We start from the raw sequence: 23042 nt of genomic DNA on the forward strand, positions 1-23042 counted from the left end.
GAAAGAGGCAATACATAATGTCTGATGCACAAACTGACATTAAAGACCAAAATTCTGACCTCAACAAATTTCAAGTCCAGCATTACCTAAATAATGCTGTGCTGTATGCACGCTCCAGAAGTGTAATGTTGTTTCAGGAATCACGTCTCCTTAAGTAACTCCTGAGCATCCTGTCTGAAATAACCTCTGAAGTTAGTCAGCTGATTCTCATCAGTTTCAATTTATACCTTATTTCCTACCAAAGACAGAATGACCAAGCATTACGTCACTGCTCCTCTGCCTTCTAAGGTGTATGTGAGTTTCTGTTTTATGCTTATACAGCAGTTTTAAATTACAAAACATCTTTCTCTGTTCCACTGCAGTATTTTAATACATTTTTCACTTAATATTTTGTTCATATTTCAAACAAACAACAGCAAATGTGTTATAAAAGCCACCATTCTGATGGCAATATTCTGATGGCAATTAAAAAAAATACAGACATTTATAACTAGAGCTGAAGTCATGGGATTTCTCATCCTATTAACTGTTTCTATAACTATCTGACCTGCTGTGGACAAGAGTCTTTTACAGACATCTTGGCTGTTAGCATATAAAATGCAACAGACGTCACTACTGTTAGAAGAGAGATAATAAAAAGAAAATCTTTCTTATTATTAAAAGAATTAAAAAGAATACTATTAGAACCATAGAAGATCAGTAAACACATGTCCTTTCAGAATCTCTTCCTTGGGGCAGGTGCTCTTAGAATATGACTTAAACTTCATCCATTAGTCTTTTACTGTAGATTCCTCTGGGTCTCTAGAGGCAAGAACAGGCTTGTGCAATTTGGTTTGGTCTTATGCAGGATGTGAACCATCACGTTCTTTCCTGTCAAGAGCAATGGTAGTTGACCATTGTATAAATGACTGTAAAAAAAAAAGTCTGTGTGTTTTCTGATATCATTGTTGATATACAGTGGTCAGGTGCTGAATATACAGTGCAAGCTGATAAGTTCTATTCAGAAGATATTTTTAAGGCTTCTCCCAACAGAAGCTCATTTTGCTACACAAATAAATTGACGAAGAAGAAACATTTGGAGACATTTTCAGGTGCTGGATTGGAATTTCTGTCATTCCCATTTTGAAAAAGTTGTCAAATATTTCAAACAGTGAAGGATTTTATTCACAATGAAGATTGCTTTAACAACTATATGACTTTGAATGACTTTTTACAGTTGTCAGACAGATCTGAATTGTAATTCAAACTCTGAACTTGTGTTTTGTGGCATAGTGCAGTGACAACATAAACATCTGAATTAAGCTACCTGTTGAATCCCTCTTAAAGAGCGCTGAACAAAGGGCTCTTTAAACATTTGATCTGTGGTTACAATGAGAATGTATGGCTGGGTGCAGAGAATGTGTGAAAGTAGGTTGTACATTTTCTATTATTCACACTATAATATAATATAATCAGTGATAATATCAACCTAAGTACCTGAATGAGTTGTTGCTGTACCCAACCCTGTCCTCAAGCTGCAGTCACAATGCTCCTATGTTGGACCCAATATAGATTTTTTTCCCCCTGTATATTTTTAACTTGACTGTTCAGATTAATAGTATATGTGAAATACATATACTGTAATACTGTAAATGGAATTGCACCATGTTCCCACTTTAACAAGCACACTGATAACACAGAAGAGGGCACTGGTATTTCAGTATTTTAGCAAACAGTAAGCCTTTTAGTTTGAAAGATGGTAAAAACAGGATTTGATAATAGCATTTTTTCCATTCATCTCTCATCTGTATTTTTAAAACCCAGTTTTATTTGCTGTTATCCTCCATATTTGAGTGTCTACTCTTTCTGCTCAGACATTGATAATAGCAGCATGTCAAGGGGGGGGGGGGGAAGGAACATGAATCATGATGCAAATATTCAAAATGCTGAGCAGGAATTCAGTCTGTATGTGATTTAACACAACATAAACAAGGGCCCAAATTACAGTTAAAAAGATGAGGTTACATGATATGTACTTGTCACATTGACCCGAAAGAACTCATTTGATCTATAAAAGAACAAAACAATTAGATACAGGTCATGATTGCCTGCAGTACGAGTTTTAAGAAATTCTGTCTGATAGTTCTTGTCTGATCCTGGATACAGACAGGCGAACCAACGCTTGGCGGAGGTAATAAATATCTAACTAAAGGGAATAAGTGCCACACCCGGCTGCTATTGTGCCGACAGTGTGTGAAAACTGGGAGTGATCGGACGAACATCACCATGGCAATTGAATGACGTATTCGTCCCTTGCTCTAGTTGGAGGAAACCCCGTGGCCCCTTCCTCTGCAGCGTTCCGGTCTGCCAAACTTTCCTGGAAGGCCCGCCTATTTCCCCCGCGCTCAGCAGCTACTGGTTCACATTCACAAATTATGCTGCCCATCAAACGTGATTACGATATATGATTGGAGAATAGAAACGTAGCTGAAACGGCGTATATTAGCATGTTCAGATGTATTTCCACTCTTACTGCTGTGGTTTACCTTTCGGACCAACCTCAGAAGTCGGACCAGCTAGACCAGCAAATTTACATTTCGGTAGGCTGGAAACTGTTCGTTGTTATATTTGAAAACATATTTGTTGGTTGATTCATAAACTAATGAATTGTAGCTTATCCGGTATCTTGTGTTACTAACACAAAGTTGACATTTGTGTTGAAAGGAGTGGCCAATCCAGCTAACGCCAGCTAGCTTTAGCTAACTTACTGTGTTCCCGATAGCTTTGTCGCGGGTGCGGTGTGAAACGGCTTAGCGAGTGTAGCTGTACTTCCGATGTTCGTAGTCACCCCGGACCTACTAAAGTTTTGTTCAGAAACAGCTCGTTATTTTATATTGAGAGTAGCCTGCACATTACACAAGACGATAATATAGTCGCAAATTTTTGAATTGATTTGTGGAGAACCATGAACTTCTTTTTATAAAGTCTTGTTCAGTGCAGATTATTTTAATAAATGCTAACAAACGCCGTTCCCGCCCCATAACGGGTGGATACTTCTTTTCTCATGTCATATGAATGTTCTATGGCTTCATGGACATCAACTAATTTTATCAAAAACAATTTTTTGCAGCTTGAACGTCACCGTGAGGATCGACATCGACGGTGACTCACCAAGGCCATCGTCTGTCTCATATTTTTGGATTTCTGATTTCCATCTTCTAAAATACATAAACTATGTCGAGTGAACCTCTGATTAGCAAGGCCAAGCTCGCTGAGCAGGCAGAGCGCTATGAGGACATGGCAGAAGTCATGAAGGCTTTTACAGGGTCACAGAAGAAGCTCACATCCGAAGAGAGGAACCTGCTGTCTGTTGCCTATAAAAACGTGGTTGGGGCGAGGCGGTCTGCATGGAGGGTGATTATGAGTATCGAATCGGGTTTGGAACCTGGGAATGAAAAAAAGCTGGCGATGACCAAGAGTTATCGGCAGGTTGTGGAGAAGGAGCTCAAAGAAATCTGCCAAACGGTTTTGGTAAGGTTTCCAGTTTTTATCTTTTCAATTTGTTGCAATGATCCATGTTAACTTTTTTATCAAGTGGTTAGTTGATGTGGATTTGTTTAATTGTTAAGATACCTCAACAATACCTTCAGATATGTTTTGTGTTAATTTATACTCGGTCAGTCTCGCTCTTTAGTCCCCATCTCAAAGGGTCAAGTGGTACCAGAGTTGTGAACATGCAGTCAATAGGTTATCAAACACAATGTTAAAGTGACTTTTGTACTGTATATGCCTATTTTCAAAAAATATCCCTGTTGCATGTCTTCCGACATTGATGAAATTAGTTTTGATTTTCAATATTAACACCAACCAAGAAAGAAAATCAAGACTATATGTGTTGCCCTTTTTGTGGGGGTTTTGGAAGTCTCTTCAGATGAGTCTTGTTTAAATACCTGAAACTACATAAGCCTGCATGCCTCAGCCCGTTTCTCAGGTCTGTCAACCTACAAATGGAAAGGGTAATAAGAATGTGTGGGGTGTGGGAGAAACTAAACAATTTCAGTAGGCTTGAAACTGAGGGTGTGAACTTGCAAAAAGTTTGTGGCTACACTGGCAAGGTGTGTCTGAAAGGAGATCCCCTTACACACAGCCTGCTCAAGGCAAGACTATTGCAACTTTACTACCTCACCTTTATGTCTAAAAGGTGCAATAAAGAGGACATTGTTCCATCTTATAGCAACAGCTGTAATAATACTGGTTCAGAATTGACTTGACGAGGAAAGACAGGAAGGGGAAGTGAGGTCTATATAACATCGTGTAGGACCCACACCTTATAGCTTTAATAACTGCAGCCAACTAAAAAGAATGGAGGGAAATCATCTGAAAATGTCGTCAAAATAGGGAGATTGTTGGCGATAAAGTCATAGAGGCCAAACTGAGATGGTTTGGACATGTCCAGAGGAGAGATGGTGAATATATTAGTAGAAGGATGCTGAGTTTTGAACTGCCAGGCAGGAGGCCTAGAGGAAGACCAAAGAGGAGGTTTATGGATGTAGTGAAAGAAGACATGAAGGTAGTTGGTGTGAGAGAAGAGGAAGAGGAAGACAGGGTTAGATGTAGGCAACTGATTCGCTGTGGCGACCCCTGAAGGGAAAAGCCGAAAGGAGGAGACGTTGGTGATCGTTTCTGCCAGGTTATTTTGGTAATTTAAATGTGCAGCTCATATATAAAATATCAGCCTGGGTGCCCCTCTAGTAAGCCACATCTCTTGTTGGAGGATGTGGGATGTTGTCTAAAATCAAACTAGAGGGATTTTCACTGAGCTGCCTTTAATGATGTCACAATGGTGTAGGTGGATTACAAACTTTTAAGTTGGCACAACATGACAGTCCATGATTACTGTAATCACAAGTTAAAAACTGAATGAAAAATCACTCAAATATATTAATATACATGTATATATATATGTTTGTGTATATGTATGTACAGTATATTTGTTTTGTGGCTTTGGGATAGTTGCTTGAGTAGTAAAAAATGCATATTAAATTGATACAAATCAAATGTTTTATTTGATTTGACAACCAAAATGTTAGAACATTTTGGTTTTTATTTTTACTATTGCTGTTTCTGACATCATTTTACCCGCATTGCTCCACCAATACTTTTTTTATTAGCTTATCATTAATTGACAATGAATGATAGAAGGATAAAATCATGCAAATAGTATCCCAGTAAGCAGGTTGGTAGAGTTGGGCGGGTCATAGCCTCACTTGACTGACCACCATCTTGGTCAATTGCCTGGGGGTGAAGAGAAGAAAATTGAGGTCACGCTTGGTGTTTAAAAGAGCTTTAAAAAAAGATTAAATTTTCCATATTAATTGCATGGTGTTAACATTGACAGCCCTATTTTTGAAAAAAATTACATTACTGTGCTACAGGGGCTGTTTTTCAAACAGATGTCTGTTTTTCGAAGTAAGTTTGTTTGCATGTCTGTGACTCAGGTTTCAGTACTACTGCTGTCCATTGTTCAGTGAAGGTCAGCATAGGAGGGCGTGTCAATCCTCATGCCATAACTTGTCTGCAGTAACTTAGCAGGTTTTACCATATTTCCGTCATTTTAGGAGACTGCAGTGGATGGATCTTAGCCGTCACCTGGGGGGTTTTCTGGTTTTCAATTAGAAATGAAAATGATGAAACTAATATTTTAGAGGGGTTGGCAGTGCAATGGTTTCGAAAGATACTGTAATTAGGAGGCTGGAAGATTCTTTCTTTAAATTATTTGCTTTACAAATAAAACTGCTTCCTGTTGAAGGGAATGGGATGACATTCAAACACATTACTTTAGCTCCTGTGGGGCTCACGCTCCAAGTGAATTTTCAGGTGAAAGTTGTTAATTACTCTGAATTGGTCTGAATTTCTTTCGGTCTGAATTTCCTTCGGGATTAATAAAGTATCTATTCACATCTTTTTTACTAATAATACTGAATACTAAATTTCTTATTAAATTTAATACCACAACTTATAGCTTTTATGAAAATGTTGATAAACCCAGATCAAATTAATTCATAATAAGCCTGATTTAATTGGAAAGATGAAGACCTAAGAATAAGGGTCTCTGATGATTGGGAGTGAATTATTAGTAAGTCCAGTTGTTCTCAAGTTGTACCTTGTAATCTGGATGTGTTCCTTCTTGCACTTTAATGTGCTTAGTGTAATATGTGACTATTTTAATCAATAGTAGGAAAACAACTTTTTTGTGCATGACTTTTGTCACAGTGGAATTATGATTTATAAACAAGGAATCCCCTTATTGAGTGCAGCTAATGGATGGCTCTGATTATTTTCTGTCTTCACAGGAACTGCTGAGCAATTTTTTAATTCCAGAAGCTGAAGATGATGAAAGCAAAGTGTTTTATAACAAGATGAAGGGGGACTACTATAGATACCTGGCTGAGGTGGAACTTGGAGAAACAAAAAAGGGTGAGTTGACAGTTGTGGAAAATTTGTGTTGTACATAAAGTGAATGATTTCCACTACTACTGTGTGTCAATGGTGTGGATAATCTCTAGAGGTGCCTGTTTTTTATTTTTTAAGAAATACTCCTTCTAATTTGAAACGCTTCACAGTAGTAAAGCATATGATTGAGCTTGAAATGATTTCAGGTCTCCTTTCCTGTTTTCCCATTGAACATAAGTCTCGTTCATATTTCACACTGCTCACAGGAGTGGTGAACAGTCGCTCTTTCACATCTTCTCTCCATTATTCCTCATCTGTACTTAACTGTAACTTGAGGTGGACCTTTTGGACTGACTGACATGCATGTCTGCGATTAATGATTAATTATTTAGATGGCACATTTCATGGTTCATGATAAAATGGAAAATTTTTGTGAGGCAACGACCCAAATCACCTGTATTCTGCTAATCTGGCGCAGATTGAAAAGAATTGTTTCAAATGTTATGAATGAACATATCCATAGATTTTAAAATATTTCATGAATTTATTTTACCTGTTAAAGAGAAGTTGAAAAAATGGTTGTGTTATATGCCTATGTAAACACCAAGACTACCATAAAAAAAAGGGGCGGACTCAGCTTTCATCAAGTTTGTTTCTACCTTTTTCTGTTCTTTAGTTATCAGCAGTAGAACTAAGAATAGTTTCACTAAAAACAGAGAAAAAGACCTTTTAGTGAAAATCTGCAACTTGAACCAGGGACTTTGATGCCAATATTTTTTGCTTTAGTGACAACTCAAACATCTTGACAGAGGTTTCTTTCTAAACATCAAAAACACTGAGAAGGGGCTTTTGATGGGAATGTAACAATTTACGTACAAATATAGAACTTGTATAATATCGACATTTAAAAAATATTTTTGCTGTCGCAGTTGTACGTGAATCTAGTGATCTCTGCGGCAGCTCTCTGGCGTTACACAAGAATGGATGTCATGTGAACCTCCATTCGTTCATCCTCACAATTGTGACCTTTTCCCTGAACTACCATGAAAAATACAGTGTTCGAGAGTGAGCTGCCTGAATTAGTTCAACTTCCTCTCCTTATATAAAATATGCTGATCTCTCATCCATAAATGGCACTGGTGCCACCAACGGGATCAGTTTCTCATTCCACTGGGGTAGAACTGATTTTGACAGCTCTGCCAGACCATCGCCCAGATACACTTGTGTATCTCTTTAGGGATCAATAACTAGTAAATCAACTCTTTTGTGCTTGGTACACCATATCAAAAAGATACAAGAATGGTGAAGATTTCTGATGTACAGTTTTTTGTGAAATGAGGCAGTATTATGGTACATAGTGGAACTCTGTATTACGCAGCTCTAGAACGGACCATGAAATGATAAATTTGATCTTCTTAATGTATCGATTTCTTGAATTTTTGAAAATTTCAGTTATTGTTTTATTCAATTCATCTTCCTTGCAGCTTGTCAGTAAACATGCTTTGACGATCTTTAGTGAACTTAATCATGGAAATATTGAGTGTGAATTCTTCATCTGTCTATAGGTGTCATCGAAGACTCAGAGGGTGCATACACCACTGCATCCGAGTGTGCCGCAAAGTTGCCTTGCACACATCCCATCCGTTTGGGCTTGGCACTTAACTTTTCTGTCTTCCATTATGAGATCAAGAACTGTCCAGCTGAAGCCTGTCGGTTGGCTAAATTGGTTTGTTGACTACCTTACACTAATCATACATGCTTTTCTTAGCAACGTGTTCTAAGTGGTAACATATTTTCTTTTCCTTAAAGGCCTTTGATGAGGCCATCGCGAGTCTGGATAACCTAAGTGAGGATTCTTACAAAGACAGCACTCTCATCATGCAGCTCCTCAGAGACAATTTGACAGTAAGTGTTCCACTGGCATTTATCATCAGCAACATCATTGGCAACTACATTTGTAGATTATTTTAATTTACTTTATAAACTTCAAAACCTAATGGATGAGAGGTCCTAAATGTGATACTGAATCCTTTAATTATCTCTCTCTTCAGTTGTGGAACACTGAAAATCCTACTGAAGAGGACCAAGATGGAGAAGGACAGGCCAATGACAACTAGAGCTGAAAACACACCGCCTCACTATTGGGCAGTCTCTAAAAACAAGAAAAAACGTACACATCCTTCAATCCTTATTGCTCCTCTAAAACATTCTAGAAATTAAATGACTGGTGAAAAGAGAAAATTTCCATTCCTTTTGATTCGTTTGTCCTGACCTTCCCATTTGTGCAGTTTCAGCTATAGAAAAGTGACATGCTATCAGACCCCAAATTCAGATTAAAAGCAGATAAATTTAGTCTCATTTTTGAACAACTGGAAGTCTAAAATTTGAGTGTATGTGGTACGGTTACAGAAGTCTGACATTCATCTTCTAACAGATTAAGTTTTCATTCTGCAGGGAAAGCTAGTGCACTTTACATGCTGGCAGCAGATGTTGCAATATAGCCAAGTAGTGCCAATTGGTTAAACCCTTGTTTTCTGACCCAGTTTTAATGCCACTCTTTCACTGAAGCATGCCTATTTTGGGAGGGGAAGGTAGGTGGTTGTGTATGATTGACCAAATGCAGGGACCTTTTTTTCTGGGAAGATGACAATCTGTCATGCATGTCTCTTGATATACATATATTACACTGGAATGGAAAAAAATGCTGTAACACACAAGTCCTTGTATCAAGTTGAGTCATTTTAAATGGAGGTTTGTACACATCCTACAATAGGATGATTTGTCTGTCAGGTGATGTCATTACAGATCTGGAGCACTATTGTTTTTCTATTGATTCGATTGTTATGCCCAAAAGCATTGTGGAGTCCCTGTTTGAATCTGTGTGTATCAGCTATGTTAACATGAATAAAACATTTTATAACTCAATTCTGAGTTGTTTTTTGAATGGAATGAATGGAATAGTTTTGCATACGTGGAGGACTAGATGTAGCAAACCTTTACCAGCGTACTTACTCATCTAATACTGTAATTTCCATAAACTGGTCTTTTAGGTACCTTTCATCTTTGTCAACTCTGATTCAAACAAAATGTATGCACATGCATTTTGTAAATAAAATGTGGAAAAATGAACTTAAAGTTGCAGAACAAATAAAACCCCCGGATCTGGTGACTCGAAGCTCTCCATCACTGCTGCACATGCGAACCATATCTTTATGCCTTAATTTGTAATTGTCTATGGGGATTATTTTAACGCCACATTGAAACTTTGTTTCCTAGTTTCACCACACAGATTGATATACAAGAACATATGAAATTATGGTTACTATACGGGCACTGCACGATCAGTTCTATTGTTCAATGGTATTTTTCATGTACTACATTTAAGCTGAAACACGGCACTGCTTAAATTTTTCCACAGCAATTTTTTTTTACAGATTAGGTCTTCGGCATATTTAGGACTAATATTTCCTGGACAAGTAATCCCAGCATGTTCAGTAGAACATGGTGTATTTCAAATTTTGATGAGTTATCCACAGTATTGTATCCTTCACATTTTTTCGTAAAGATGGGTCCTTCAGAGATTTGCGGACAGACACTTTGATGATCATACAGTACACGCACAAATTTGTTTTTGGCTCAGAACTGATCAGAACCAGACGTTTACGTCTACACGCCCTTAATTTTCGCTAATTTTCTTGTCCTACTTAAACGAAGGTACTGTGCATTCATTTCTATTCTCAACTCGATTGACAAATACTTCATACCCTAGCTGGTTTGATTGGTTAGATTTAGAAAATGAGAGGTGATTATTGGTGGATGCTCGAGCAAAAATATGACGATCATCCAGTGAGAGGACGGGGGGGGCGGGTCATCGCGTCGCTAGTGTAGGTCTCGTAAAACCGCTTCCTGGTAGCTCAGCTGGTTGTCCACACGAAGTGACGAACTTGTGACAATGACAGAACTAGCATAGCTGAATGAGCTTCCTGAAAATGAGGAGCGGACCGTTAACCGCCTTTTTGGCTACTTGCTTGGTTACCGCTGTAATTACATTAAGACTTAAAGATGATAATTACAAAGATAATCCGGAGTTCGGTAAGACACTTCCAAAGCTAACCCCAGCGTTCGTTAGCTTTAATGATAATGCTAATTGTGTTTGGAATATCCAGCGATAACGATGATTATTGTACCCCGATGCTACTGAAGTAATGTCTTTTTATAATCAAATAAATATACTGACAGGTTGAGAGCTATATACATATTAAAGGCAAACGGTCTAGGTTAGCAGCTAAGTAAAAACGCTTCTTCAGTCTAGCAAGTGGGTTGTCTCTTCCAAATTACACAACTCGGTTGCATCAGTTTTATTTGATTGTATAAGACTCCTTAGTTTTGCCATCATCCTATATGTTGTAGATTCTCTGAAGTCAGTCCTCTCAGATTTTGAGGTACTGCCACTGTCAGACCTCCAGTTGCACTCCGTGAATAAGAGGGATGTCCACACCCAGTCCCACCTGGAGCGTCTGGTCAGCTTCACAGCACTGCAGAGGTACACCTGAACCCGCCTGTTCGCATCATGAAGCCGCTCTGAGCTTTAGGGGAATGATACAGGATAAATGCAAATCGTTTCAAATCTTAATACAAAACTCATATACCCATTCATATAGTAGCAAAATGACTTATCACATCAGTTATTGTGATTTTTCCATACTTGCAAAGAGTTGATTTCCTCTGTAAAGCACAATGACATTTTTTACAATATTGGTGGTGGAAGTGTCCTCACAAGAGATCAAGGTTAAAATCCAGAAGTCTAGTATTGTGGGGAAAAAATTTACTAATCAGATAAAAGCCAGAAAAAACATGATACTTCAGTGTTAGATAGTCTGTTGAATGTTCTAAAATGACAGTATTTCTCAATTTGTAAATTATTTCCATGTGTATTAAATTTTTTGACTTTAAATGTATGAAAATTTATGTAATTTCAGCCACCCTTTTTTAAAGGGTGGCTGAATTTAAGTCTAAAAAAACTTCCTTCTACTCATTTCCATCATGTTTTAATTCTTCTTCTTTTTATTTCAGATATTTCAAACTTTATTTGACTACTAACACGGGCCTTTTCACTGATGACTTCAAAGCTGTTTTTGTCGATGAATATGGAAGGGAGAAGAACTATGATGTTCAACTTCAGAGCTATTTCACTGGGCATGTTGTTGGTGAGTGAATGACTTAGGATCAGGATTGCATGAAGGGTTTCATTCAAATTAATGACATTTTCCCACCTTTTCCAAGACTCTTAAGTGAGTTTGAACAGTTAATACAAGAAATTCTGAAAATTGTTGCATTGTGTAGGGTTCTTTTACCGGAAACAATGACGACCACCTTCAGGCTTGCGTAAAAATCTTTTACTGATTAAGATGATCAGACATACAACTCAATACAGCACCTTTCATTTCCGAGTCCCAATCCGGAAGTACCCCCTAAGGCCCACCTTATGACCTCTCAGGTTGCATGCATGATTAACATTACACCACAAAAATCAAGTAGTTTTTTTTTAAGCTTTCTCTGTGAAATTATTATCATTTAGTTTTCTTTTGGTGCCAGATATGAGCATTGAATGATTTTGCATATTTATGTATTTTATTCATTTGGTAAAAAATCTGGTTTGTTTTGGGTTTGCAGGAGAGGAGAATTCACGTGTGCAGGCACACATAGAAGGCGATGAATTTTCTGCGCACATATTAACTGATGAAGCAGAGTACAACGTAGAGGTAAGCAGAGACTTAAAATATATTTACTTTAAGTCTTGATAGTGTAGCGGGCACTTCCTTTGCAACTTTGATACATGTATGCAAGTATTTATGAAAGGCAAACAAGCTGGTTGCTATTTGTAATTTAAAGAGAGAAGAAAAATGTGATTATTGATTCGTTTTTTTCATTCCTCACATTTTTAGTCAGATTTCTCTTTTCTTTCTTTATATATTTTGTTGCATTTTTACACTCACCTCTTCTACGTATCTGATAAACTGCATTTGTAGTTCTTTAAATGTCACTTCTCCCTCTTTCCCTCTCTATTTCTCTCTTTCTTTCTCTATCTACCTCAATCCCTCCCACTCTCTCCCATCCAGCCCCTATGGAGATTTACAGACACCCCAATGGATGGTAGGTTGCTGGTTTACCGCTCAGACGACATCAAGAATCTGAGCCGCATCGCCTCTCCAAAAGTGTGTGGTTACGTCCATGCAGAGGGAAAGGATCTGCTGCCGCAGACTGCCAGGAGAGACTGGGAAGAACAGGAGGAACTGGAGTCAGAAAAGGGTAGCTCTTCTGTTTTCCATCTCTGTTTGATGGTAATATAGTGCACATGTAGTATCCATGTGTTGATACATGAAATGTGTGGGAGAAGGGTAGGAGATCACACATCTAGTATAGCCTTGATTCATTTTTCATTTGTACAAACTAAAGAGGCAATAAAGCCTAGGATAGGCGGAGAGAGCAAAAAAGAAGGTAGCTACAGTAGGGAGACAAAGTACATGTTAACAAGGAAGTCAGAGACTGCAACATCCTGCGTAGGGTAGGTCAGGGTACCTTGGAAGTAGTATCTGACAAGTGCATAGCTTTGACCTACCCTGAAAGGTCAAAGCCAGCTTTGAACTGTCAGGGTGGCAATAATGCACCAGAGAAGAAATCAAACCACCTCACAGACTGCCAGTTCATGTCGCTCATTGGCAACTTGAACTGAAGTAAATGTTCTAATGGAGGAGGCATTAAAATTAATCAAGGCTCAGTGAGATGGCTTTGAGCTGTCATTGGTCTCCCACTGATCCCTGTGAAAGCCAAAGCATTGTACACCCACACTTCTGAACGTGCATAGCCAAGTATATGACATAATGCTGAAATGTGATGATTCTTGTTGTCTTCAATTATTCTTCAGCTACTGAGTATTTGACAAGCTCAGATTTTATGTTGATATGATTACTATAGATTTAGTTTTAACTTCCAGCTTCTATAATGTGAAAGTTTTCTTTTAAATACACTTGTGAAATAAAAAAAGAAATTAATAATAGGGGGCATGAGAGAAAGTAGAATGAAAAAAATGTAGAGGTCTTAAAAAGAAATTTCCTTTGAAATGAAAACTATTATGTCCCCACATCGTTCAAGACTAAGAATAAAACCTTAAACTGAAGAGTGGCTTTATGATTACTGTTGTTGCATTGTCATCTTTGTCTTCATATATGCCGGACATTTACACGTCTAATTATACATTCAAGACTCTTTCATAGAGGTCAACTACTGTTTCATCACATTCTGATTTGAAGAACAAATGTTAAGCTTAATCAGCACAGACAAATAGAAAAAGAAGATTTGGTGCTACATGTGGAAATGAGGGCAATTAAAAATGACATACTTGAGTGTGACCTCATTGTTAAACTGCATTTATGTAGCTATCTTTATACAGTATGCTCCCACTTTCCCAGCACCATTTTTGTCTCAGGGGACCTTCCTTAGCATATATCTTTATCTCTACTCCTGCTCCATCTTCCCCACAGCGTACCACCACAGAGAGAAGAGGCAGGATAATGACCACAAGAAGAACACGTGTCCTCTGTTGCTGGTTGCAGACTACCGCTTCTTTGAACACATGGGCCGGGGACAAGAGAGTGTCACCCTCAACTACCTGGTCAGTTGTCATGATGTTGCATACAAAACCCAAAATAGTGGAAAATGTTTAGCTATATTATCCATTTTTATTTTCTCCTTTATGCACATTATAAAGCTGAAAGAAATGTTGTCCATATTCTTGTATGGTAATGATTTTTTTTTTCTTTTCTCACTCCAGATTGAGCTCATTGATCGTGTTGATGATATTTATAGGAACACAACTTGGAACGATGAATTCAAAGGCTATGGGGTCCAGATCCATCTGGTGTGTGTTTGTGACTGGCTTTGTGTTATACTTCTCCAGCCTGGTTCAGTTTTTAGTTCTGCTCCCAGCAGAGTGATGGTTTTGTTTTACTCCGTCATTCCCTTAAATGAGGCTCAGAAGCCCACTCTCCCTCAGTACGCTTCTCAGCTTTAATATGAACCACGTGGGGTAACAACTTGTTCAAAAGGCGGCTGGAATGAATGGGAGCTCTGTTTGTTGTACTGCGAAAGATATACATTCAATTTCATAGTTTTGCTATTATACACAGAAGAATGTCTCCTGCTTCATTTAAAATGTATTAGAAGAATGAGAATTTGTGTGATGCAAGCCTAAACACAGGAATTTACAGGTACTTTTCACATGTTGTTGTCATATAATGTATCCCATCATAATGCATCAATGATATCAGGAACACAATAAAATAATAAAAATTAGCTGTTGCACTGATTAGCCAGTGCATTAAAACCTAAATAACTAAAATAATTCTATTTCTTATTGTAATTACACTTTAATGTCTACTTGATTCCCAGATTATCATCAACAAGGAGCCAACAAAGCCGCCTTCTAACCATAAGGGCTGGGTTCACTATAACATGAAAAATAGCCCTGAGATTGGAGTGGAGGTCTGGGATGTGAAGAAACTCCTTGAGGTAACAAAGCAGTGTTTGGATGCATCCATAGATGGTAAAAATACAATGTGGAAATATATTGACATGTTCATATGAAGTGCTCTAAGTGCTTTTTGTTTCATCTTTCGATCTGCAACGGTTGTGAAAATATTTGGTAAACGGACAGACGCGCAAATACTGACAATTACAATACATCACCTCTTTGCGGGATGTAAAAAGAACAGGCAGCAAAGTGAAACTGAAAATACAGAGTACGGTGGTTTATTAATCAAATTATTGTTTTTCCTTTGATTCATCAATGCCTCCATTTTTAGAGGATGTTTTCAGATTTTTGAGTCTCTTATTCTCATGTGAGATAGATAAATTGTCATTTATATGGAAGATACAAATAAAAGGAATAATGTAATGACACAGGACAATGGTTGTTTAGAATCAGTTCTCCATTCCATTTTGGATGAATTCACCTGATCATTACCTATACTCTTACACTGACATTGGCCTACATGGCAAACACGTCATCACATGTGTCTCCATGTCTATTTTTTGGAAAATGAGTATCTTTATTAGATTCCTGTAAATTCCTTTATTGGTTGGGCCATACTGTGCATGCCATTTCTCAGTTTGTTGACTACATTTTTATTTCAGACACCTTAAGAAAGATAGAACGATGTAATGTGTCATCCTAATGTCAGGGGGAAAAAAAGAAAGATTTATGTTCATGAAATGTAAAGTAGTCCAATTTAAAGTCATTTCTGAAAATCAGTGCCTGATAATACTTTTTTTCTCCCTCAGCAATTCAGCTTTGACATAGCTGACAACGCCTCCATTGTGTGTCTGGCCCACCTGTTCACCTACCAGGATTTTGATCAGGGCACACTGGGGCTGGCCTATGTGGCCCCCTCCAAACCCCAGGCCCTGGGTGGCCTCTGCCCAAAAGGTAAGGACACATCACTAATGACACATGGTTTTGTTTCGTCCAGTTCAGTGTTTTATATACACAATAACCACAACATGATGCACAGATGCACGTATGTATTTATATGAGTACTTATGTGTATGTATTTATATATTGTATGAGTGTGTATATATAGATAAGGTTAGTTTTATATTCAGCATTTTTTAATCTAATTTTCATTTTCATTTTATACACTGTTGTAATCCCCGAAGGGAAATTAAGAGGAACTTCACATGGAACTTCATTTAATTTGTACAATATTTTATTATATTAAATAAATTCAAGTGTTTCTTAATGCTCTGGGCATGGCATGGCATAAGTTTACATAGCGTTATCGTGCAAACAGGTTTTAAGTTTGTCATGTGACTCCTGCTACACACAATGGACCATTTGCATGTTGTTTACATCATAGTATTCTAAGCCAGGCAATTAGTTTATTTATGCGTGGTGTTCCTCGGAAGAGAGTATGAAAATAAGAAATAGCATTTAACATACAGTATTTACTGCCTAAAACCCAAAATATTCTTCATCAGTACTCAGATTCACATTTAAGTGAACTAGAATACAGAACCAGATAGGGGCTAACCCCATAGTAAATAATGACCACACAAGGAGTAGAGACTCATTGGACTCAACACAATTAGAAAGAGTATTTTTCTGCATCCTCTGATTATTCAATGTGCGGGATACGGTTTGCGCTGCTTTGTGCTAATAACACAGTTTCTATGTGGTGACATTTATAACATTTTCTCTCAACTGGTAGTCTATTGCTGATAATTATAATAAAACATACAAGTAAATCACTGTTTTTAACCATTTTAAGCTGAACCTGCAAACATAATTCCTGGCTTTATGTTTCTCAAACCTTTCTGATATAATAATTGTGCGCTTCCCAGGACATGTCACTGGTATTGTGCAAACCAAAATGAATGCAAACCTCCTCCTTTCACTGTGTTGCCTTGTAGCATACTATCCATCTCAATCTGTAAAGAAGCCCAGTTACCTCAACACAGGCCTGACCAGCACCAAGAACTATGGCAAAACCATCCTCACAAAGGTTTGTTTTAGTCTGTTACTCAAATTCCATTAGTGACAGAACTAGTGACTGCATGCCTTTCTTTTTGGTCCTGAAATTACACAACATGTCATCCTGCTAAGTTTGGGTTCTAAGATTGTCAGACACAGGTTTTCTTTTCTCATTAGTTTTTCATATTAGTAGTTAAACACCAGCATCTTTCATTGCATAAGGACTTCATGTCAGACCATTTTTTGCCTGATGTAATTTTTTTGCCTACTTTATTCTTAAGTGACTTGAATACTGTCATAAACTTTAGTACAAACATTTGACTTAAGGACATTCGGAGATAGGAACAAAAACACACGCCGCAGTATCGGACTATTGTCCTGCAGTTCCGCTTTCTGAAACAACCCTCTAAATTCAAAACACAGTATCACTGTGACGGTCATCATACAGGACAGCAACACACCGCAGACACAGTTGTCTCTGAGCATCTCAGAGCATCAGGCTTCGTACCTTGGATGCTTTACTGTTTATCATGAATGTTAAAGCAAAGGCTAATGAAGGTAGTGATACTGGTTACCATCTCTCTGATGGCAACTGCTTCTCACCAGCAATAATTCTCCCTCTTCCTCCTCCTCTTCCTTCGCCCTATAGGTCAACTACTTGCTATGTGCTACCGTATGATACAGTGGATTGTAAACATCAACAGCTGCCTCTGGCTGTTGTTGTTGGATGCACTTGAAATACTGGTTGAGATTTCCTTCAAGTGTTTTCTTCTCCTCCTCAAGAATTAAATTATAAGGAGCAAAATCTTAGCATGCACAAACTTTTCAGAATTCCAAGCATTCGCATGAATCACAAGTGACACTTAACGGTAGATATTGGAACTATATGTGCATATTTTAATGTGATTAAATATGTATTTTTATTTGTTATAGAGTAATGTGATGTTATGTGCTTTTGATGGTTTTCTAGTGATTTTAATAAAAATTAAATAAACTAAATAGATAAGTCGTCCAATATTTGTGGGGGACATACATTGAGTGAAATGATGGAAACCTGATTATCTTTTTGAAAACCAACATATAATTGAGAATGACTTAACTCAAAATGACCTGTATTTGTATTTTATTTCATGATGTGTTTTTTTTAATGTCATGTTTATATTTCTGGTAAGTCTTGGGGAATAGTACTTTCGTTTTTAGAGTAGTAATAGCATTTAAATGACCTTGAATGGCGATTATAAATTGAAATTGATTAAATGTCGACTTTTATGAACAACTTCTCTGAACCAGTAATATTTGTATGTTGAGGACTACCTGTATACATTGTGTTAATAACAAATTGATCTGGTGTGTATGTCCCATCAGGAGGCAGATTTGGTGACCACTCATGAGCTGGGTCATAACTTTGGAGCAGAGCACGATCCAGACAACATCCCTCACTGTGCTCCCAGTGATGACCAGGGGGGGAAGTTTGTCATGTACCCCATTGCTGTGAGTGGAGACCATGTCAACAACAAGGTAACTCAAAAAATAGGCTAAAAGAAAACAATCTGCTTGGCAAAAAACAACAAAACTATGCAACTAGTTGAGAGTGTACACAGAGTTAATGATGTAAGGTGTGATATAATGTGTGAACTCCAGGCCTAAAGGAGGTGCTCAGTCTTCTGTTAAATGAATGTGACGCCTGTGAAACGTAATGACAAAGGATGCTCTGCCCCTCCTCAGTACTGACCTTAATGGCTTCTATGTAGCTCCGCTGCAATTTGTGTGTTTTGAGTCAGTCTCTACTTGAAGCTGGTCCTTCTGGAAGATGTCTGAAGGGGTTTTACATTGATTCTTTATTGCCACAGTAAAAAAACAACAACAACAGTGTAGCTTTTTGTGTTTAGATGTGTCAAACAAACTCAATCAATATTAAACAATGCTATTCTTTCATTGAGTTTATAATCATCCTATCTATACAGTTTTAATTACTAAATGTCTTGTTTTCAAACAGAGCGAGACTTAAACTGTTACCACTCTCATCTTTTAGCTCAATTCTAATGCTTTGTCGAGTCCCCTCTCATGATTGAGTATGAAATAAAGCATCCACACCTGGTTAATATCTAACCACCCTCCATTTTTCACTCCCACCTAAAGCGCTTCTCTGAATGCAGTAAGACCTCTGTTGGAAAGACGCTGCGCTTCAAAGCTCCCGTGTGCTTCAAGGAGAGGAACAGTAAGGTATGCGGAAACTCCCGGGTGGAGAACGAGGAGGAATGCGACCCTGGGCTCCTCCACCTTAATGACGACCTCTGCTGCTCATCTGACTGCAAATTCAAACGTGATGCAGAGTGCAGGTACGACCTCCTTAACACGGAATAAACTGTATATAACACAAGTGACAATTCCCAAGAAACACTCCAACACTGGAATAATGAAAACGTGTTAAGATGTGTGTCGTATTGGTTGGAGCGTCCCACGCACCTACGTGTCTGTTCTCTCCACAGTGACAGAAACAGCCCTTGCTGTAGGAATTGCAAGTTTGAGCAGGCAGGAACAAGTTGCCAAGAAGCAATTAATGCGACTTGTAAAGGCATATCCTTCTGCACAGGTGAGCGCCTCCTGCTGGTTCATTCCAAGAACTGCTGAGATCACTCGAGGGGAATTTTCTTCGGGTGTTTTTCTAAACTGATAAATTGTAAATACCTCAAAATATTACATCCTTCTCTCTTTTGCTCACTTTTTAGGCAACAGCAGTGAATGTCCGCCTCCAGAAAACGCTGCTGACAACACAACATGCGTAGACAGTGGTCGGTGTCTTAAAGGAGAATGCAACCCTTTCTGTGAGGCTGTGCAGAATCTTCAGTCCTGTGCCTGCAACGGTAAGCGGCAGCATATTTGTCACTAGATCAAATCAAAGATGTTCCAACATCACCAAGATCCTCTTCAGCTGCTGTTGGTTTATAAATCAGTGAATGGTTTGCAGCAAAAATACATTTCTGATCTGCTGTTGCATTATGAACCCTTGAGAACCTTTGGACGTCTCAGACAGGACTGCTTTTTGTACCCAAAATAAAAACAAAACAGAAGTGTTCTGTTTCATATTAGATTTTGTTCACCACATATCTTAAACAATCTCATGGAAAATTGCTGTTCGATTTTCTCATTTTAGTTTCTATTTAAATATTGTTAATGTGTTTTAAAAATATAAAGCTGTTTTTATACGTCATCTTAATATCTATTATATAAAAAATTGACGTATAGCTGCTCTACCTGCAGAGACGGAGGACTCCTGTAAAGTGTGTTGCAGGCGAAAAGATGGCTCCTGCTCTCCCTTCATCCAGGCCAATGGCACTTTTCTTTTCCTTCGCAAAGGGAAGCCCTGCACTGTGGGTTTCTGCGATGAGAGCGTGAGTCACCAGATCTTTTGTCTGACCCTTGCAAACATTAGACATTGTGAGATATTTTTTAGCTTGTATAAAATGGAACATGGGCTACAAAGAGTTGATAGATTTGGGTTTCTTTTGACTCTCTTGTCAAAACAGGGTAAATGCATGAAGCAGGTGCAGGATGTGATCGAGAGGTTGTGGGATTTCATTGACAAGCTGGACATTAATACATTTGGTGAGTAGTTTACAACACACTGCTCTGAAATCTAATCACCATATAGAACATGTCAGAGTCCATCTTTTGTTTTCTCATTTGACTACAGCCGCTGAGCCAATCTCAGACCTGATTGTGTTGTCACTCTCCTAATGTTCGTCTTTTCTTCTCATCACACCCTTCAGGGAAGTTCCTGGCTGATAATATAGTGGGATCCGTTGTGGTGTTCTCCCTCGTCTTCTGGATTCCTCTTAGCATTCTCGTTCATTGTGTGGTAAGAACCTGCTAGACTTTAGAGTATGTTAACAATCCCTGATGTGTTCTGCACCAACTGCTACAAAGAAATTCTTTTCCATTATCAAATGCTGACCAATTTATATTTCCACCTGAAGGATAAAAGACTTGACCAGCAGTATGAGGAGGACACCAAGTGCCACTACTACACTCCAAGTGTAAGTTTGTCGTTTATCAAATGCCCCCACTTATGACCCCTGTCACTATCATTGTTGCCGTGCTAACCAACCTAAAACAATCCCATGCAACTTTTTACAATTGCACTGACAGCTTATTAAGGGGCGGCGCTAGAAGCACGAAGGTAGCAGGTTCAAATATTTCCCTGAATCCTTGCATTACATGACCGTCTACAGGATGTCAATGCAGCAAAAGCCTGATGAAAATAAATCAAACAATAAAATAAGAATTTAAGTCCTGCACTCTTAAAGTTAAATGAACCTCTGCTGTCTGACAGTGGCATCGCAAGAGGTGAATGACTTACTGTGTTTATCTGGTCTACTCAGTATGTTCTATTACAAATCCTCAACAAGTTTTCCACACCACTATAAAGGATAATTTCCTAGACTGTCCTGACAAATCCATTGTCGAATTGCCTTAGTCCCGAAAATATGGTGATTAGAGTGGAACATAAATGTCTTTATGAGCTCGAAACCTGAGCTAGTGTGAGCTGGTGGTCAGGATGTTGATCAGTCAAGGCCTCGGTGTCACTTCTGGGTTCAAGCTCTAAATGACCTGTCCATCACTGTTTGCCTTGGCCCTTTCCATTCTCATTGGAACTGCAGCAGATGGTGGAAGTTTGTAGTAGAGCTCCTGCTATAGGTGAGTGTGTGTGCCATGGTTTGGTGTTGCCATTGAGTCATGGTGCATGATCGGTGGCCACGTTTGTGATACTCCTGCAGTCACTTACTCCTTGACGTAATCACTGATCAGGTCCCATATTTTTCCATCCCTCAAACTAAAATCCTTCACATTGAGAAGTGAGAGAGGCTGTTAAAAAACTTAAGCTAACAGTTTAGCATGACTGAATCAAGGTGTGTTCTGCACACATGTCCAAACTAGTATCTGACCAGAAATTACTTCCAAGAAAGCAAGATGGCATTATGGAGTATTCAAACAGAGAGAAGACTAAACAGGTTGCACTTGTTGTCTTTTGTGGAATCTGATTCAGTGTGTGTCAACATTTTAAGTTTGCTTTTGCTGCTGCTCATAGCTATAACATGATGGTAACATCCTTTAGGTTTTTTTTTATTTACCCTTTTTTTTTAAAATTGTTGTCCGCACTGTGTTCAGTCCTGGAGACTGAGGGTACGTTCATCAGTGGACCTTTCTCATGGCAGACATTTGGACTTTAATAGAAAAAAGAACAGGAATGACTGCGAACATTTACGACGGGGGTCATTCTGCTCACAAGATATTAAGTCCTGATAGTGAGTCTGCATGCACAATGCCAGCCAGAGCTGTGTTCTCCTAGCCTGCCATGAGCACCACCTCTGTCGACCAGGGCAAACTGTCCACCATGAGAATCGTTTGTTTTCATTTCCATTTTAAAGGTGCTAATGGAGATGACAATCGTGAAAAGATAGGAGTGATTATTGACTATCTCTGAAGCAGCATCAGACTTTTTGCTCTGTTATTATGTTAAATACTGAAAATATGGAGAAATATATGCTGAATTTATTGAATACAATGAAGTAAAAATGTAATCTCGCCTCAGACGGGTTTTTACGTTCTTCGGTCACACATATTGTTCTCGGCTCTTCAGAGTCAAGAAATGCTGAACAACCTCGAGGCGGCCTCTGTTCACATCATCAAGCCTCCTCAGCCTCCATTCTCCTCCGCCGGCCAGACCGGGCCCTGCTCCCAACTCACGCGGCCTCAGCAGCTGAGCCAGGTCGGCACCAGTCCCGCGACCAGCAGCAGTACCCAGGCCCCCGCCCTGAGCTGCGGCCTCACCCCGGACAGCGTAGGGGGGTTACGGATGGCCACCATCCACGAGGACACCAGCAGCGACTCTCACCAGGGAGAGGAGGGCCAGCTGGACGATTTCACCACCGCAGGAGTCTGCTCGTCGGCTACGAGATCCTCCTACGAGGATCTGACAGAGCAGAGACAACCGCTCAAAGACAGGCGGCGCCTCAAGAGGCAAGAATGCATTGACACTAAAGAGACAGAGTGCTGAGAGCACATGAGCATTTCTGATGTG

At 38.8% G+C, this 23042-nt stretch overlaps 2 protein-coding genes across 2 annotated transcripts; both read left to right on the plus strand.

The window, feature by feature from the left end:
• Positions 1 to 2456: 2456 nt before the first annotated feature.
• On the plus strand, positions 2457 to 9357 carry LOC137610848 (14-3-3 protein beta/alpha-A-like). Its single transcript, XM_068338714.1, has 6 exons — positions 2457 to 2579; positions 3110 to 3510; positions 6333 to 6456; positions 7998 to 8158; positions 8242 to 8337; positions 8484 to 9357. Exons 2-6 carry the CDS (start codon positions 3214 to 3216, stop codon positions 8547 to 8549), a joined length of 744 nt encoding a protein of 247 aa, XP_068194815.1. The 5' UTR covers positions 2457 to 2579; positions 3110 to 3213; the 3' UTR covers positions 8550 to 9357.
• Positions 9358 to 10355: 998 nt separating this feature from the next.
• adam17a (ADAM metallopeptidase domain 17a) lies at positions 10356 to 23020 on the plus strand. The gene is made up of 19 exons (XM_068338945.1): positions 10356 to 10524; positions 10843 to 10975; positions 11506 to 11639; positions 12106 to 12194; positions 12552 to 12741; positions 13974 to 14104; positions 14264 to 14350; positions 14881 to 15000; positions 15772 to 15916; positions 16900 to 16991; positions 18326 to 18478; positions 19100 to 19299; positions 19450 to 19553; positions 19690 to 19824; positions 20222 to 20352; positions 20488 to 20566; positions 20731 to 20819; positions 20938 to 20997; positions 22602 to 23020. Exons 1-19 carry the CDS (start codon positions 10407 to 10409, stop codon positions 23016 to 23018), a joined length of 2607 nt encoding a protein of 868 aa, XP_068195046.1. The 5' UTR covers positions 10356 to 10406; the 3' UTR covers positions 23019 to 23020.
• Positions 23021 to 23042: the final 22 nt, after the last annotated feature.

The sequence above is a fragment of the Antennarius striatus genome, chromosome 17, assembly GCF_040054535.1.
Source record: "Antennarius striatus isolate MH-2024 chromosome 17, ASM4005453v1, whole genome shotgun sequence".
NCBI lineage: Eukaryota > Metazoa > Chordata > Actinopteri > Lophiiformes > Antennariidae > Antennarius > Antennarius striatus.